Source organism: Mytilus edulis, chromosome 3, assembly GCF_963676685.1.
Source record: "Mytilus edulis chromosome 3, xbMytEdul2.2, whole genome shotgun sequence".
In the NCBI taxonomy this organism is placed as follows: Eukaryota; Metazoa; Mollusca; class Bivalvia; order Mytilida; family Mytilidae; genus Mytilus; species Mytilus edulis.
The window spans coordinates 9,861,477-9,881,913 of record NC_092346.1 but is presented as its reverse complement, the minus strand read 5'-3'; the positions used below and the strand labels follow the sequence as shown (position 1 = coordinate 9,881,913).

Sequence of the window (20,437 nt, the reverse complement as noted above, 5' to 3'; positions counted from 1 at the left end):
AAAGCAATTTGGAAAACAAGACAGCCACCCATATTTCAAAGGACAAAGATTTTATCAATTATAGTTTACCTTTAGAGTCTTTAACAATGAACATACCATACAGTTTTAAGTCAGTACCACCATGAGAAAATGTAAAACAGTTTAAACCAGGTGCTCCGCAGGGCGCAGCTTTATACGACTGCAGAGGTCGAACCCTGAACAGTTGGGGCAAGTATGGACAAAACATTCAAGCGTGATACAGCTCTGAATTTGGATTGTGATCAAATTTTTGACATTACATGTTTTTTTTTTACACAAAACAAATGTCAAGATTTTACAAATCAATTAAAGATTTCTTCTTCAAACTTTTTAAATCTAAAATTAAATAGTTGACACAGCATAGGTTTCTGACACAGAATGAATGTGGTCTAATGAACTTAAAAATTTTTTTTTGCCTTTGAGCAATTCACTATGCTGTTGAATATTAATCCTCTCAAAAAAATGTTTGAAGAAATTTTCTTTTTATTTATGAAATCTGAAATGAGAAAAATTTAAACCCCCCCCCCTTTTTTTTCACATCCCTGTTTCCCTTTTTCCAAAACTGATATCAATTCAAATTTCTAATGGAGTTTGCAACAATAACTACTCTTTTAAATACATCATAAAATATTAAAATGTAAAATAAAGTGCTTGTTATCACTGAATGGTAAAGATTGGTTGGTAGTAAAAGTGAATATGTTCCAGACCGTATGAGTATTTGGACCGTACGCGTACGGTCTGGACCGTATGCGTACTTTTTCAAAATACTCATACGGTCGGACCGTACGCGTACGGTCTGACTAATATTAAGAAGTTAGTCAAGTTTATTAGATACAAATGCATATAACAGATCAACACAACTTAACAATTAATATAAAAAGTTCAATTGTAATTGAAATACACACTTTAGATTTTGATTACTTTAAAACAGCACGCTTAATAAATCTGTTAATCTCTTATAATTAGCATGTCGATGTAATACATTACACTTTTTTTCTGTATTAAATTATGCTCACTGAAATTGAAGATATCGGAAGTAAGCATAATGTGGGAGGACAATTGTTTTAGAATATTACAAAACAAAAATGCAAAGCCTAGGAACATGCATGAACTGAAAACATGTAAATGTAAAAAAATATTACGTTACTTGTGGTAGCAAGTGTAACCTAGTGCGAGAGTACAAAAATAGGATTCAGATGTACAGTTCAACAAATATTTAATTTCAACTGTTTGCTTGTTCACTTTATCCATCTCATTGTAATAATAACAATTTGTAAAACTAAAAAATAAATATTTCGATAAATGTTTGTTTAAATTTAATCCATTGGATTCAATAACATGTATTGCCAGCTGGACCGTATGCGTATATTTTACGGTCCGACCGTACGCGTATGGTCGGACCGTATGGGTATACGTATACGGTCCGGACCGTACGCGTACGGTCCAAATACTCATATGGTCTGGAACAAATATACATTGTTTATTGTATAAAACAATAAAAAAAAACTTCATCAGCAACATTTTATATTGGCAAATTTCCAATGAAGTTATTTACATAAAGTTATTGGCAAATAAAAATAGAAAATGACATCATAGTCATGTCTGGCAAATGCCCAACATACATTATCTAAAAACATTTTAGATAAGATAAGGAAAAAAAGCTTCATCAGCAACATTTTATATTAGCAAATTTCCAATAGAGTTATTTACATAAAGTTATTGGCAAATAAAAATAGAAAATGACATCATAGTCATGTCTGGCAAATTTCCAACATATATTATCAACTACTATTCTATACAAAGAAAGATAACTCCAATTGAAAATTAATTGCTATTGCACAATATTGTGCAATTAGATATTTCTTGCTATTGTGCAATACTGTGCAATTGAAAATTTCTTGCTATTGCACAATACTTGATATGGAATCCTGATTTGGACCAACTTGAAAACTGGGCTCATAATCAAAAATCAAAGTACATATTTAGATAAAGCATATCAAATTAGCCCAAGAATTTAATTTTTGTTAAAATCAAACTTAGTTTAATTTTGGACCCTTTGGACCTTAATGTAGACCAATTTGAAAACTGGACCAAAAATTAAGAATCTACATACACAGTTAGATTTGGCATATCAAAGAACCCATTTATTCAATTTTTGATGAAATCAAACAAAGTTTAATTTTGGACCCCCCTTTGGACCAACTTGAAAACTAGGCCAATAATTTTAATCTAAGTACATTTTTAAATTCAGCATATCAAAGAACCCCAAGGATTTAATTTTTGTTAAAATCAAACTAAGTTTAATTTTGGACCCTTTGGACCTTAATGTAGACCAATTTGAAAAAGGGACCAAAAATTAAGAATTTACATACATAGTTAGATTCGGCATATCAAAGAAACCCAATTATTCAATTTTTGATGAAATCACACAAAGTTCAATTTTGGACCCTTTGGGCCCCTTATTCCTAAACTGTTAGGACCAAAACTCCCAAAATCAAACCCAACCTTCCTTTTATGGTCATAAACCTTGTGTTTAAATTTCATAGATTTCTATTCACTTATACTAAAGTTATGGTGCAAAAATAATGCTTATTTGGGCCCCTTTTTGTCCCCTTATACATAAACTGTTGTGACCTCAACTCCAAAAATCAATCCCAACCTTCCTTTTGTGGTCATAAACCTTGTGTTAAAATTTCATTGATTTCTATTTACTTATACTAAAGTTATTGTGCGAAAACCAAAAATAATGCTTATTTGGGCCCTTTTTTGGCCCTTAATTCCTAAACTGTTGGAACCAAAACTCCCAAAATCAATCCCAACCTTCCTTTTGTGGTCATAAACCTTGTGTCAAAATTTCATAGATTTCTATTCACTTAAACTAAAGTTATAGTGCAAAAACCAAGAAAATGCTTATTTGGGCCCTTTTTGGCCCCTAATTCCTAAAATGTTGGGACCAAAACTCCCAAAATCAATCCCAACCTTCCTTTTGTGGTCATAAAAATTGTGTTAAAATTTCATTGATTTCTATTCTCTTTTACTAAAGTTAGAGTGCGAAAACTAAAAGTATTTGGAAGACGACGACTACGACGACGACACCAACGTGATAGCAATATACGACCAAAAAATTAAAATTTTGCGGTCGTATAAAAAAAGAGGGCCAACAGCTTCATTTATACTACCACAATGAACAAAATACAATGTATGGCAGACAACAACCAATGACAGTCACTGGATTACAGGTTCCTGGCTTGGAACAACTCCATTTTAAAAATAGGCAAAGTCTAATCCAGTTTAAACCTTATTAATGACTTGGATACTAATGGCAACCAATGACAGCAACTAGATTACATGTTCCTGGCTTGGAACAACCAAATTTTAAAGTAGGCAAGGTCTGATTAAGGGAGTTCGCTTCTCAGTTTCAAAGTAATTAACTTTTCAAAACACTAGTTTATATTGATAGGGAATTAATAAAGGAATCCAAAGAGCAAAAAAAATATATAGGTCACCGTGCATGTTTTTGACATATAAGCCATTGAAATTTTGGCGGGAAAATATTCTCTCTTGACTTTTCATAGTTTTATCATTGACAGGCTGAAGTTCTCAGAAACTGTTAAAAAGTAATTAAAATTTTATAAGACTTTTACAGATGGCTTATCATTATACATGTAAAAGAAAAATGGAGGTCACCGGGCAAATTTTTTCAAGGCATTCAAATGAATAAAACCAGAGGATTCCGATAATCTGACAAAAAAATCCAAAACATGACAAGCCAGCTTCCTTAAGTCTAGACCAAAATTACAAGGATACTAATGATACAGGGTATTATTTTTGCTCAACACCAGAGGGTGCATCACAAAGGTTGAAAAATCTTTCTGCATACACTCTGTGTTGACCTTGAAGGCCATACTTTGACCTATGATTGAATTTGCAGTACTGGTTGTTTCTGTACTTCTTTGAGTTTGACTTTAGTCAATTAGAATAAAAAGATTTCCGTCACAGGCCCAAATGTGGTGGGAATAAACCAACACCATTAACAGGTGTCATCATAAATAATGTTCATTTAATGCCAATCAGTAGGCCATACATATAATATAGATAATCATTTTCTGGACCCCATTTTGGTGGATACTTGTCCAATTGGTAATTAGACCAACATTTAATTATTAGCAAAAATCAAAGATGTGATGACCAATTTTAACAGCATAAAACTTGGTATTTCACCCCTTACATCCCAGCTCCTTTGTTCTAACAGGGGTGATATGAGCCGGATCACCCCTACCAGATCACCCCAGTTTGAGTTTCTTTGTTTTGCATGCTTTCCTTTGTTCTGTCACATTTTGGAGGGAATGTCAAATCCACTATAAAACTTATAATTAATTATACGGAAAAAAATATCTATCAAAATTCATGTAGAAAAAATCCAGTGTATATGCTGGGATTCGAACTCAAGACCTTTAGCATATCAAGCCATGAAACTTACCACTACACCAGGACGACTGGATAGGAACTAACAGTAATTTAACATAGTTTTAAGGAAGCAAGATCTTTTTATAAGTGGGGCGAGTTGACAGACCTTTATTCAGTGTTGTTTTTAAACTATTTTCGTTAATAAGTGAGATGTCAGACTGATTGTTCAATTTGAATTTACACTTTTTCAAAAGTGGGGCGAGTCAGTAAACAAGAGTGGGGCGATTTTCTTATAAAGTGGCAATATAGTATGGGCCGATTGGCAAGTGAGGCGAGTTGACATTGTTTGATATCTACTCATCGTGTTTGGGGGTCATAAAGGGTATACATCATATAGTAATATATAAAGTATATTATAATGGTTGTGTGTTGTAAATGGTTTTTCGTCTAATCTAAAATAGCTGGGATGTAAAATAGTGGGTTGATCTTACACTGACACACCGTGTCCGAGTGGGATAACTATTAAAGTCATTGCTCTGGTTGTCAGTGAGGTCTGATGCAAATGTTCGTTTTTTTTAAAAGAGTTTAATAAATTTTTGAAAATTTATTTCAAATTTGACATAAACAAATAAAATCAATAACATATCACAACATACAATTTAATTGCACTATTCTTGCACAATATTTCTTACTCTTACTTTTACATATATATCTAGTACATTTGTAGTAGGGAGCTGAAGTACAAATATATATTCATGTACAAACATTACTTCAAATTAGGAGAAATATCTTTCCAAAAGCCTGTATTTTTATAATTTGGAATCATTATTATTAGTGGGATGCCTACCACTTATTACATAGTAACTTATATATATATACTATAATACACAGATATATAACCAAATCATTTCTTAAAATACTTAAAAACGCATTTTGATTATTCTGAGGTATCAAGTGCCTTTTGGTAACAAAGCAAACAAATTCCCTTACAAAATCTCATCTTGCACCAAAAAAATCAAAAGCAATAAATTAATTCAGTTTACCTTAAACCTAAAACATCCTAGCAATTAGCACAAACAATTGTAAAAAGCACCAAATTATGCCAAAAAAATGTGTATAACATTTAAAGAGATGCTAGCTTATTTAATTTTTCAAAAGGTAACTTTATTCAAAAAGGTTAGACAGAACCAAATAAAATGTTTTCAAGCAACATTAAGTTTCAAAGAGTGCCTGGTAGCTAATATAAAACAAAAAAACAAAAACAAATTTTAAAAATTGAATGACAATAATTGTTTCATTTTATTCACTTTTCTCTTATCATAATGCACAAAATATTAAAATGCATGTTCATTGTATATATTTATTATTAAAAGCTTAATGCCTATTACTTGATATGATATCATAAATCTCTTTTATTGGCACCCGTTTTAATGAAGAACAATAAATATATGTGTTTAAATCTGGGAATTGTCTCCCTTTCTTTTTTGATAAATATAGTCAAAATATCTAGGCAATACAGCTTTCCATGATGGTCTCCATTATGTTAAAAACATAATACCTACATACAGAATGGAACTTAATCTTAAAGGGATAGTTATATCAATGATGATGAAAAGCAAATATTAATGATGAAAATAAATTATATCTTTTTGTCACAGAAAATTAAATAAATTTGTAAGGGTTCGACGGAACCCAGTGTCTCGCCTACTTTTGGAAATTTATTTTTACAAAATTTTCTTCTTGATACTATCTTATGATCATAAACAAGCGTCTGTCCAAGTTTGGTACAAATCAAAGATAGTTTATGAAAGCTATTAAATTTTAAAAACTTTAACCACAGAGTGAATGTAATGTTTCCTCGCAGAAAAACTAAGTCCATTTATAAGTAAAATACGGAAAAAATGGAATTTTATTTTTACAAAATTTACTTCTGGATACTTTCTTATGATCATAAACAAGCTTCTGTCCATGTTTGGTAGAAATCCAGTATAGTTTAAGAAAGTTATTAAAATTTCAACCAGGTGCTCCGCAGGGCGCAGCTTTATACGACCGCAGAGGTCGAACCCTGAACAGTTCGGGCAAGTATGGACAAAACATTCAAGCGTGATACAGCTCTGAATTTGGATTGTGATCAAATTTTTGACATTACATGGTTTTTTTTTACACAAAACAAATGTCAAGATTTTACAAATCAATTAAAGATTTCTTCTTCAAACTTTTTAAATCTAAAATTAAATAGTTGACACAGCATAGGTTTCTGACACAGAATGAATGTGGTCTAATGAACTTAAAAGTTTTTTTTTGCCTTTGAGCAATTCACTATGCTGTTGAATATTAATCCTCTCAAAAAAATGTTTGAAGAAATTTTCTTTTTATTTATGAAATCTGAAATGAGAAAAATTTAAACCCCCCCCCCCCCTTTTTTTTCACATCCCCGTTTCCCTTTTTCCAAAACTGATATCAATTCAAATTTCTAATGGAGTTTGCAACAATAACTACTCTTTTAAATACATCATAAAATATTAAAATGTAAAATAAAGTGCTTGTTATCACTTAATGGTAAAGATTGGTTGGTAGTAAAAGTGAATATACATTGTTTATTGTATAAAACAATAAAAAAAACTTCATCAGCAACATTTTATATTGGCAAATTTCCAATGAAGTTATTTACATAAAGTTATTGGCAAATAAAAATAGAAAATGACATCATAGTCATGTCTGGCAAATGTCCAACATACATTATCTAAAACATTTTAGATACAGTAAGATAAGGAAAAAAGCTTCATCAGCAACATTTTATATTGGCAAATTTCCAATGAAGTTATTTACATAAAGTTATTGGCAAATAAAAATAGAAAATGACATCATAGTCATGTCTGGAAAATTTCCAACATATTTTATCAACTACTATTCTATACAAAGAAAGATAACTCCAATTGAAAATTAATTGCTATTGCACAATATTGTGCAATTAGATATTTCTTGCTATTGTGCAATACTGTGCAATTAGATATTTCTTGCTATTGTGCAATACTGTGCAATTGAAAATTTCTTGCTATTGCACAATACTTGATATGGAATCCTGATTTGAACCAACTTGAAAACTGGGCCCATAATCAAAAATCAAAGTACATATTTAGATAAAGCATATCAAATAAGCCCAAGAATTTAATTTTTGTTAAAATCAAACTTAGTTTAATTTTGGACCCTTTGGACCTTAATGTAGACCAATTTGAAAACTGGACCAAAAATTAAGAATCTACATACACAGTTAGATTTGGCATATCAAAGAACCTATTTATTCAATTTTTGATGAAATCAAACAAAGTTTAATTTTGGACCCCCATTTGGACCAACTTGAAAACTAGGCCAATAATTAAAAATCTAAGTACATTTTTAAATTCAGCATATCAAAGAACCCCAAGGATTCAATTTTTGTTAAAATCAAACTATGTTTAATTTTGGACCCTTTGGACCTTAATGTAGATCTCCAATTTGAAAACAGGACCAAAAATTAAGAATCTACATACATAGTTAGATTCGGCATATCAAAGAACCCCAATTATTCAATTTTTGATGAAATCACATAAGTTCAATTTTGGACCCTTTGGGCCCCTTATTCCTAAACTGTTAGGACCAAAACTCCCAAAATCAAACCCAACCTTCCTTTTATGGTCATAAACCTTGTGTTTAAATTTCATAGATTTCTATTTACTTATACTAAAGTTATGGTGCAAAAATAATGCTTATTTGGGCCCCTTTTTGGCCCCTAATTCATAAACTGTTGGAACCAAAACTCCCAAAATCAATCCCAACCTTCCTTTTGTGGTCATAAACCTTGTGTTAAAATTTCAATGATTTCTATTAACTTAAACTAAAGTTATTGTGCGAAAACCAAGAAAATGCTTATTTGGGCCCTTTTTGGCCCCTAATTCCTAAAATGTTGGGACCAAAACTCCCAAAATCAATCCCAACCTTCCTTTTGTGGTCATAAACCTTGTGTCAAAATTTCATAGATTTCTATTCACTTAAACTAAAGTTATAGTGCGAAAACCAAGAAAATGCTTATTTGGGCCCTTTTTGGCCCCTAATTCCTAAAATGTTGGGACCAAAACTCCCAAAATCAATCCCAACCTTCCTTTTGTGGTCATAAACCTTGTGTTAAAATTTCATTGATTTCTATTCACTTTTACTAAAGTTAGAGTGCGAAAACTAAAAGTATTCGGACGACGACGACGACGCCAACGTGATAGCAATATACGACGAAAAATTTTTCAAATTTTGCGGTCGTATAAAAACTTTAACCACAGAGTGAATATTTGTGGACGCCGCCGCCGCCGGAATGTAGGAAAAGTCAAAGGCTCGACAAAAAATGTAAGTCTACCATTATATTTCTGGCGATCTAGACCAAAAATCATTCAGATAAATGATTAGCTAGGGTTCTGCAAAAGACATTTCATTTGATCAACATTAAATGAATCCAATTGAATTTAAACTTTCTTGAGGGCCACAGGAACGCAGAAGAGATTGTGCATTTGACAAGAAATTCTGAGTGAAGCCACAAATTAAGAAAAAGACCTACAAAGCAACCAAAAATTCTTATGATTATTCTTCCAATCACCAGCATTCATAATGCTATCATACTAGGGCTTTTATTACAAATAAACGAATTTCATTTTAAAATCATAAAATGTGTATAGAGACTGAATGTCCTTATATAATATCAAATATTTTGTGCAGTTAGGCAAGATATATATAAAGTTTTGTGGAGATTATGTATATATAATTTATATGATATTTACAGTAAATTTTTGTTACAATTCTCTCAGGAGCACACTCCTCCATACAATGTATGTAAATACGGAAAAATTATAACTTAAAATATGTTGATGTAGATAAGTATACTTGTCAGCAGAAGTTCATCCATTACTTCTTTAGAGCAAATACTGTAAATTGAATATTTCTGGCAAAAAATATAATGAGCCAATTGTTGCAAAAAATGAAATATCGCATTTTAGAATTTGATAGTATTATGTGTATTCCTTTCCATTACATTGTAAATCAAATATTTCTGGCAAATATTGTTACAAGACAGTATTATGTGTTCAACAATCCAAGTAAAGAAAAATTCTGCATTTACAGTACAATACTCATTGGCGGATCCAGGTTGGAACCCCCCTCCCCCCCCTTTTTTTTGGCCGATCAATGCATTTGAATGGGGACATATAGTTGGAGTCCTGGGTTGGGAACCCCCCCTTTTAAAATGGCTGGATCCGCCACTGATACTTTTACCCTGTAAAAGGTTATTTTTGCAAACATGAAATAAGCATTCATGTACTATGGATTCCAGTATTATTTGTGGATTTCTTGGAAAAAGTTAAACTACAATTTCAAGTGTTTAACAAAATTGAAATTTCCTACAGGCTTGTGAGGACAATTTGTCAATGTCACGAAAACTATTATTAAGAAAGCTACAAATTTTCCTCAATCTAGGATAATTCGTACCACAGAATAATACATGAATTCAATTTGAGTGAAAAGTTTCACAGTTACAATATAACAAAGTTGTAGTGTCACTGCATCAAAGTTTCCAATTTATAGCTGTTCAATAGTTACAAATTAATTGTTTATCAACAGTTTTATTAATTATACATAAAAAAAATGCTTCTTTTATGCCATAAATTGCTCAGCATTACAGTTTTAAACATTAATTGCTGTACTTTGGTAAACAGTGAGTAGTACATCACACTTGTCACAACAATTAAGGCGAAACAATGGAGTTTCTGTTTTTTATCACCAGTATCAAACCAAAATTCAACTTTAAACACTAAAGTCTTTGTTACTGTTATCTTCTGAACTTTTTACCACTCTGAAATACAAAAGAAAACCAAGTTGAACTAAAAGCAATAGCTCACTAAAGGTACCCCTAATAAATTGACAGAAGTTTGGCGAGTGAAAAATGCATCACACAGAATAGCATGCTCATGTCAAGCTTGGTTTCTAAATATCATTAATATTTGTAGAATTTCAGAAAATAGTGAATATAAAAAAGAAGATGTGGTATGATTACCAATGAGACAACTCTCCACAAGAGACCAAATGACACAGAAATTAACAATATAGGTCACCATACATATTTCAACAATGAGCAATGCCCATACCGCATGGTCAGCTATTAAAGCATGTTCACATTTAGATTGTTTTTAAATATCAAGAAGCCTTGATTTGTAGATTCTCAGAAAAATGTTACGAAAATTTCATACATGGCAATTCTGTGTAAGAATATATAAAAGTGTTGAACTGGAAGTATATCAGTGATGAATCTTAAAATGCATCACAAGATAACTCAAGTTCACATGAAGCTTTTTACCAAATTTCAGTAAGCTCAACATGTAATTCTTGAGAAACATGTGACCATAATTTATGTAACAAGAAGTACTAGCAGAAATAAAGTCATATGTAAACAAGTAAACCTCCCTCCTTTGGAGAAGGGGTATAATGAAGTGAATTTGGTGGAATATTTGTTACCAGTGTTGTCTTGAATTCCATCTCATAAAGCCTATCAAATATTCATTCAGACAGCATACAATTATTTCAATAAAGACTAGGTTACATATGAACTATTAAACAGAGCTGACAAGAGGAGTAACTCAAGGTCTCAAGAATAGACTTGTAATTGAAATCACCTGGACTGCATATGTGTGGGGGGATAGGACCTTTATCGGGACTCGGGGATCAGGTGTTTTTAAGCTCTGAATTTTTGGGATAGACCCTTTCAGGATCCGGGAATTCTTTTTTCAAATTTTGGATGTAGGAATTTAAATTTATTTAATTTCGGGACCCCAGGATTTTGGGATCAGGACCCCTCCTACCCACCCTCATATGTAAATGAGGATATGTGGTATCATTGTCAATGAGACAACTAGTTACCAGAGACTGCTGGGGTAAGATGTAAACAGCCTTCAACAATGAGCATAGTAACTTTAGAAAATAAATGTGAATAAAATGACATAGCTACCCATTATGAAGAAGAAAATATATATATATATATACATACCTTGGAAGACGCTTGAGCTCTTAGTTCATCAATTTCATCTTTTTGTTGTGTTAATTTTTCGTTCAGGCCTGCTAAATGTTCACTCATCATACTTAACTGTCCTTCATAACTCTTAGTAGTTGTCTGGTATTCATCCTGTAGAATAATAATAACTTAACATTAATATGAGGACATTTACATCCATAGTCAGGTGGTGATTGTAGGGGTACAGTAAAACTCTGACAATTAAAAACAAATAAAAGATATACAAGAATTTGTCCACAGTACACTGATGCCCCATCCAGAATATCATTTTCTATGATCAGTGGACCATGAAAATGGCATAAATTCTTTAATTTGGCATTAAAATTAGAAAGATTATATCATAGGGAACATGTGTACTAAGTTTCATGTTGATTAGACTTCAACTTCATCAAAAACTACCTTGACCAAAAACTTTAACCTGAAGCGGGACAGACTGACAAACAAACAGACGGACGAACAAAGGAACGGACGTACACACAGACCCAAAAACATAATGCCCCTCCACTATTGTAGGTGGGGCATAAAAACCAAACAATGGATGATGGACACACACTAATGGGTTTAGCTCGCATGGCCTTTGACCAGGTGAGCTAAAAACATAAAACTGTTGAGATTCTATTTTTTAAATAACTTACTTTCAGTTGAGCCAGACTTTGTGCTGTATCTTTAAGTTCATCCTCAGCTCTATACTTGGTTTTATCTGATATCTGTAACTGTTTGTGTAAGGCTCTTACCTGCCAAAAAGAAACTTTAATCGTAAAATCAAACATCAGCTAGTAAAATTTTTAGTCAACCTAAAAAACGCAGATGCATGTGATGACGTAGTGGCTGAATTTCCCATCATTTAGTTTTTTTTTTTGCATAAAATTGTTAATTTTTTTTTACGCTCACTACAGTTGTCCCTTCCTATACAACATTAAGGAATGCTTACAAGTTCCTTTAAATTAAATTTCATGGTTTTTCCAAAGTCTGCATAGAGGCCTATAGAGAGGGGGAATAGGACCTTTATCGGGATTCCGGGATCGGGTGTTTTTAAGCTCGGGATTTCGGGATTGACCCTTTCGGGATCCGGGAATCCTTTTTTTCGGATTTCGGGATGTCGGGATTTGCTTTATTTAAATTCGGGACCTCAGGATTTCGTTTTTTCAAGTCCAGGATTTCGGGATCAAGACCCCTCCTATCCCCCCTCTATAGAAAATTTGTTATTCATTGAACATTTTCATTTTGTGGTTCACCAGTACCTACGAAATTAGCAAAAATTGGTATTCAACTAAAAACAATGAAACCACAGTAGTGTGTTTATAACATTCTACGTAATTCATATTTTTATCGTAACAACCCTAGATTTCATCTTAATAAATTCTATGGTATTGAAGATTTACACGACATTGCTTCACAGTCTTTTGTAATTCTTAATCTAATTAACAGATTTATTTTACAAATTAGTAAAACAGCTCTTGTAACTTACCTCAGAGTGAAAGCTAACAGATTTGCTATCTGCTTCCTGTAGCTGCAATGTCAGTTCATTTATACGATGTGTAAAATGGTTTTTAATCAGACTTTCTCTGGTGTCAGCGTCTGTTCCTGGTGAGGATATAGCTTCTAGTTTACCGATCTGTGAAAAAATATAATAATGTTTTGAATAGATTTGATCTACCATGAATTCATTTATAATAAACAGCTGCGCCATGAGCGCATGATACGCCCGACGTCTTGTGTGGAAGTTTAATGCAATAATCATAAATAGTTTCTGAGAAAGTTTTAAGCAATTACCATTTATTGCTTTTGAGACACGGTGGGACATGTGAAACCCCCCCACCCTGTTTTTTTTTTTTACAAATATCACTAAAATAAAATTTTGAATCAAACCAAAAGGTATACAGATCTTTTGATTAATATAACAAAGAAGTGTGTACAGTTTCAAGCAATAATCATAAATTGTTTTTGAGATACGGCGCGACATGTAAAAAAAACCCTCCCCTTTTTTACAAAGTACTCAATAACTCAAAAACAAAATTTTGAGTCATCACCAAAAAGTATACAGATCTTTAGATTAATATAGAAAAGAAGTGTGTAAAGTTTTAAGCAATAACCATAAATCGTTTTTGAAATACGGCACGACATGTAAAAACCCCCTCCCCTTTTTTACAAAATACTCAATAACTCAAAAATGAAATTTTGAATCATCACCAAAAAGTAAACAGATATTGAGATTAATATAACTAAGAAGTGTGTAAAGTTTTAAGCAATAATCAAGAATCGTTTTTGAGATACGGTGCGACATGTGAAAAAAAACCACACCCCTGTTTTAGTTACAAAGTGCCGTAACTCAAAAAGTTTAAATCTTATTTTCACCAAAAAGTATAAAGATCATTTGACCATCATAAAGAACAACTATATTAAGTTTGAAATTTAGATAAGTCGTTCTCAAGTTACGGTGCGACATGTTTACGCCGGACAGACGGACGGACGGACGGACGGACACCGGACATTTGTATACCATAATACGTCCTGTCAAAATTTTGACGGGCGTATAAAAATGGGAATTGCTTTGGTGAATTTAAACAAAAAACAGACAATTATTTCAACTTGGAATTATTTTTGATGATGGAATATCAAGGACAAGAAATTATGCAAATTCCATAATATAAAAATAATTCAAAGTTAAAATAATAGCTTTAAATTTTTTTTAGAGGTTCATGTACTTTTGATAAATTCTACAAACAAGACAGTATTTAGACAAATCTGTAAAGTTTTAAAAGATGTAAAATTCATTTAAAGTATTATAAAAAGAACGTGTCCATAAAACACGGATGCCCCACTCACACTATCATTTTCCATGTTCATTGGACCGTGAAATTTCGGTCAAGACTTTAATTTGGTTTAAAATTAAAAAGATCATATCATAGGGAATATGTGTACTAAGTTTCAAGTTGATTGGACTGCAACCTCATCAAAAACTACCTTGACCAAAAACTTTAACCAAAACAAGTAATTAACCTGAAGCGGGACAGACAGACGAACGGACGTACGTATAAATGGGGCATAAAAAGTATTTATTAACTGTAAGCTAGCAGCCAAAACTTTCAATAAGTGATCTAGTACTAAAGGTAGCTCCATTCAACAACATATATTTTTGTTGACATCCAAACTGATGCTGGTCATTTTATTGTTGCATTTATTTTTAAAACTAGAGGTCTCTAGTTGTACCAAATAATGTGGTGCATTAATACAAAGCAACAAAAGCAGTTCATTTGATATTAATGCACCACCAAACTCTATCTAATTAATTAAAAGTTGAGTGGATTTTTTGTATGAAATTTCCAAGACGGTTAACCAAGTAAAGAATAAATGTAAACTTTCAAACTAATGACCAAAGCATAGCAATACAATTTTATATTTCATATTTGTTATATCAATCTTGATATGATTTCTGTCGTAAAAAAATGCATATAGATAAATCTTGATTAAATCTAATCTGTTTTAGAAAATAAAAATAGCACACATCTAAGGGGAAGCAAATCTTGTAAAACTGAATGACTTTTCTGTGAGTTTATCATCATTATTATTCAGAAGTGTTTAAAAGGTCAGCGCCTGTGTCATGTATGTAATTGTTGTTGTCAGTGTAAAAGAATTATATTGACTGAAAAAGTAAGTTATTTATTAGCAAAATACAGAATTTAAACTTTCTCTTCAGAGTTCAGATGCTATTTTTTGTCTTGAAGATCAGCTTCTGACCAAGTTTCATAACAATCCATGAAGGTTTAATAACAAGCTTATCATGTAAATTTATTTAATTCAAAACTGTCTGTAAATGTTTTAACAGTTGTTAAAATTAAGTCCATCATTCAGAAAAATCTGAAAATGATGAAAATATACTTTCAAACAATCGCTTCAGATAAAAAATGTTGTCTGTGTCCAAGAAATTACTTGTAAGTTTGACCAGGTAATTGATGTGTAACAAACTGTGACTCAAGACAGTATCTCCTAAAACTGTAAAAAATTTAAGTCCATTTATCAACAAAATATGCACAAAAATAATTAAAAGTTTATGAAAGGAGTATTAGTTTGGTAAAGACCGTATTTGGTCCCATTTATAAAGTTCAATGTAACAAGATGAAAAATGTTTTTAATTGACTATAAGACATGCTAGAAAGTTAAATCGAACTATTTTTGTCAAAGTTTTATTCTAAAGCGTCTATTTTTACATTCAAAATAGGTGAAGAAAATTTGACAAAATTGGCCGAATTTCAAACAAATTTAGGACCAGGAAACATGGAGTGCAGGCGTCGACAAACTAAATATTCAAATTGTAAAAACATTATTTTAAAAGATCTTTGTTGTCGACATATGCGCTCTATGTTTCCCGTCCAATAATCAAGTGAGATTATTACCCATTTTCTGTGACTTTTTCGTGGAAAATCAAAATAAGTACTATTTATGACGTCATAAATGAAACGAAGAAACATAAATTTTCAACAAAAGGGCTTATTTCCTATCTAGTCACTGTATTAGCTATGATTCATTGTGATATTGGTCAATGAATTCTAATTTGAAATTTAAGCTAAAAAAGCTAAATTTGTTTGACCTTACTGAACCTACTCCTTTTGATCTGGATACTGTCTTTTCACCATTAACAACCATCTGTCCAAATTCTATAAAATTCCATGATGGATTGACAAAGTAATGGATGTCTAAAATAAACTTTAACCACAGACTGAATTTTACATGTTGATGCCAATGATGATACCAACGACCAAATATAGGATTGCTTTGTCTTACTTTTGCGACGTTAATGTTGCAAGTTTGACAAAAAGAGCATTTGTTAACTAGCCAGCCAACCATTTCTAGTGATCTAGTACTCTAGCCTGTTTCATTCAAACACATATAATCTTGTTAACAACCACACTTGGGTTAGTCAATTTATAGAAGCTTTAGTTTTAAAACTAGAGGACTCTAGTTATACCAAATAATGTGGTGCAATAATACCAGCACAGAGAACTGTTAAGTCAGCTTTGATACTGTAACGAACGTTGGCTGTATGGTGCCAGCACTTTGTTGTTCTCTAATATTATTGCACCACCTAACACTAGTGAGCAAACTAAGCAAAACGTTGATTTTCTTTAAATGAATTTTTCAAGATGGTTATACCAAGTATTGAATAAATTTAAACTTTCAAACTATAGACCTGTCCCTTTTATTAAAATTATAATTTTAATTTTGTTTTATTCATTTTAAGACAATATCAGATCTTATAATAATCCACAAAAGCCAATATTATCTTAATCTAATCCATTTAAAAAAATAAAAATAGCATCTACCTAAGGGGAAGCAATCTAGTAAAACGAAATAACTGTACTGTGTTTTTCATCATTATCATTCTGAAGTACATGTATTAAAAAGGTCATGTCAACAAATGTCCAGATGCGGATTTAGGGGGGAAAACCAGGGGGCCAGCTCCCCCCCCCCCCCTTTTTCTGTAAAAAAAATTGTTTGATTATATAGGGAATCACTAAAGCGTGACTAGTGAGGGCCCCTCTTAGGCAGTCAGTTGGCCCCAACTTAAGAAATTTTCTGGATTCCCCACTGATGTCTTGAACTACTGATGTAATTTATGTATCCCAACACCTCTGTTCTTGTGTGGTACATATATTTCCACCTATAAGAATATCTTATGTTAAAAATTAATTCATAAGGGGTTCCTTGGACCCTGGGCCCCTGTGTCTTGCCTGTGATTGCTGCTGTCAGTGTGAAAGAATATTGACTTAAAAAGTGAGTCCATTTTTCAGTAAAGTACAGAATTTAAACTTTTTTTATTCAGATGCTTTTTCTTTGTCTTGATGATCAGCTTCTGTCCAAGTTTCATAATCACCCATGAAGCTAAACAAATTTATCAACTAACAAAATGTAATTCTAATCTGTCTGTAAATGGTTTAACTGTTTTAAAAATTAAGTCCATCTATCAGAAAATATTGAAAACTGAAAAAAAATTACATTTCCATTATTCAAAAGTTTGCTTCAGACCTAATATTGATCATAAAAAAAAGCTTGTCAAAGTTTTATGAAAACAGATGAAAATTTTTTGGATTACTTTTTAAAACTAGAGGACTCTAGTTATACCAAATAATGTGGTGCATTAATACCAGAACTGTGTTTACTAAACTTTTTTAGTTTCACCAGTAGCGAACCGTTGCTGCATCCAGCAAGACTTGTTCTCTGTTATTATCACACCACCATACACTAGCGAGTACTTGAAATGAGCGAGTTATTTTATCTAAATAAAATTTTCAAGATGGTCGTCATAAGTATTGAAAAAATTCTAACCTGCAAACTATATCCCCTAATCTATTATTAAAATGGTATGTTTTATTTTATTCTATTTATCTTAAGACAATTTCAAATCTTATAATAATTCACAAAAACCAATATTATCTAAATCTAATTTATTTAAAAAAATAAAAAATAGCATATAACTAAGGGGAAGCAAATCTAGTAAAAGTAAATTACTTATTTGTGAGGTTATCATCTAATCTGAGGTGTTAAAAAGGTCATTTTGATTTGTCTTGAAAGGTGAATGGAAGTAATGTATCCTAACCACTCAGTTCTTGTGTGGAATATTAGAATAATGAATTCTTATTCATATTTCGCCTTCGGTCTCAAGTAATGAATTATCTTAACTTCTCTATGAGGGGTGAAGCTTACATGTAATATCTCTGTTTAAAGAAACAAACTATAACCACCAGACCATAGCTGGCCAGTGACCTTGACCCAAGTATATAAGCACCTGTTCCATAATAACTTGTCATAATTCAAAGCAAGTTTGTGTCGACCAAATATAAAACCCATTGGAAAAAGGGTGGGTCTGACTGATAATCCCTAGGGTGGGAATTAATTACTTTCGAGCCTCAGGCTCATATTCTAAGAATGACCTTCATCCTGCACATCCAAGATATGCTTGGATGAAGGAACATTTTTCCACCAATAAGAATATCTTATGTTAAAAATTAATTCAAAAGGGGTTCTGTTGACCCAGGGCCAGATCCTGTGTCTTGACTGCAATTCCTGCTGTCAGTGTAAAAGAAATATGTTGACTTAAAAAGTGAGTTATTTATCAGTAAAATACAGAATTCAAACATTTTCTTCAGATGCTATTTCTTTGTCTTGAATATCAGCTTCTGTCCAAGTTTCATATAAACTACCCATGAAGATTAACTAATTTATCAGTTAAACAAACTTTAATCCAAATTTAAAAAAAGAAGATGTGGTATGTTTGCCAATGAAACAACTCTCTACAAGAGACCAAAATGACACAGAAGTTAACAACTATAGGTCATTGTACGGCCTTTAACAATAAGCCATACAGCATAGTAAGCTATAAAAGGCCCCAAAATGTCAGTGTAAAACAATTCAAACAAGAAAACCAACGGCCTTATTTATGTAAATAATTGTCTGTAAATGTTTGTATGTTGATCTTTTATCGATTTCACAAAACACAGTGAATAACAAACCTTTTTTCACGGCTGCACGTGAAATAAAAAGTGGCAAAACATGTTGCACAAAATAACCCTTTACACCCTTTACACCCTGATGATTGAAACAACGTCCGGACATCTTTTTCTTTGTTTTTCTCCCAAAAAAAATCCAAACTGAATAATCATAAGAATGGATGACAAATGAGACTATGCATGGTACCTATAGGACACAGAGGCATATTGATTAATTTATTGGAAAAGGAAGAGAAGCAACACACAAAACGAGGTCTTCTCGTTTAATAGTATAGATGTATAGTATAGTTTATTAAACTAGAAAATTCTAGTTTATCCAAATAATGTGGTACTATATTACCAGCACAGAGGCTGTATTAAGAACAATTGATGTTCACTGCTAATATCGCACCACCTTACAGAACTGAGTGCCTACTTGTTTCCTTGCTTCCTCCACCATAATAACAGACTTCCTGGTGTCCTACACGCTCCCTTGGGCGGTGTTGGGTGGGGATTGTTCTGGTGGTTGGATAATATTGTAAAGGACACATCTCCATTAATCTTAGGGAGTGTACATGGATCCGCTGTACCCTTGCAGTCAATCAAGGGGTGCGTCTAAATTGGCGGAATCTCGAGTACATACATACATACTTGAAAAAGTTGATTTTCTATTTAATGAAATTTTCAAGATGGTTATACCAAGTATTGAATGAATCTAAACTTTCAAACTAATGACCAAAGCATAGCAATACAATTATCATTTTATATATTTTTTCATCAGTCTAAAGATAATTTCTGTACTAAATCTGTATAAGTAAATATTGATTAAATCTAATTTGTTTTACAAAATAAAAATAGCAAATATCTAAGGGGAAGCAAATCTTGTAAAACTAAATTACTTTTCTGTGTTTTTCATCATTATTATTTTGAAGTGTTAAAAAAGTCATGTGACTTGTCTTAAAATATGAATGTAAGTTATGTATACTAATAAGTTACAACTCTGTTCTGGTGTGGTATGTTAGAATAAAGAATATTCCCATCAATAAGAATAACTTATGATAAAATGCATAAGGGGTATCTTGGAGCCCTGTGTCTTGCCGCTGTCAGTGTAAAAGAATTATGTTGACTAAAAAATGTTAGTCCATGTATCAGTAAAATACAGAGTTCAATCTTTTTCTTCATATGCTATTAAAAAAAATAAGTCCATCAATCAGAAAAACTAAAAATGCCAAAAATATATTTTTAAAAGTCTGCTTCAGATAAAAAATCTTGTCAGCGTCATAAAATTCCATGAACATTTGATCAGTAAATTGATGTGTAACAGTTGAACAAACTTTAACTCAAGACTGTGTCTCCTAAAACTGTAAAACATTAACATTAAATTGGTCATTACTGTAACAACCATCTGTCCAAATTTCATAATAGTTTGACAAAGTAAAGAATGTCT

At 31.9% G+C, this 20,437-nt stretch overlaps 1 protein-coding gene across 1 annotated transcript in view; it reads right to left on the bottom strand.

Moving 5' to 3' along the window:
• Nucleotides 1-9,760: 9,760 nt before the first annotated feature.
• The window catches only part of LOC139515759 (protein phosphatase 1 regulatory subunit 21-like), a 39,396-nt gene continuing 28,719 nt past the window's right edge, over nt 9,761-20,437 (bottom strand). Inside the window, exons 18-21 of the mRNA XM_071305441.1 lie at nt 12,975-13,121; nt 12,142-12,240; nt 11,483-11,617; nt 9,761-10,294 (exon numbers count right to left, since the gene is read on the bottom strand). Of these exons, the coding sequence (XP_071161542.1) occupies nt 10,271-10,294; nt 11,483-11,617; nt 12,142-12,240; nt 12,975-13,121 (405 nt within the window). The 3' untranslated portion in view covers nt 9,761-10,270. The remainder of the gene's footprint in view (nt 10,295-11,482; nt 11,618-12,141; nt 12,241-12,974; nt 13,122-20,437) is intronic.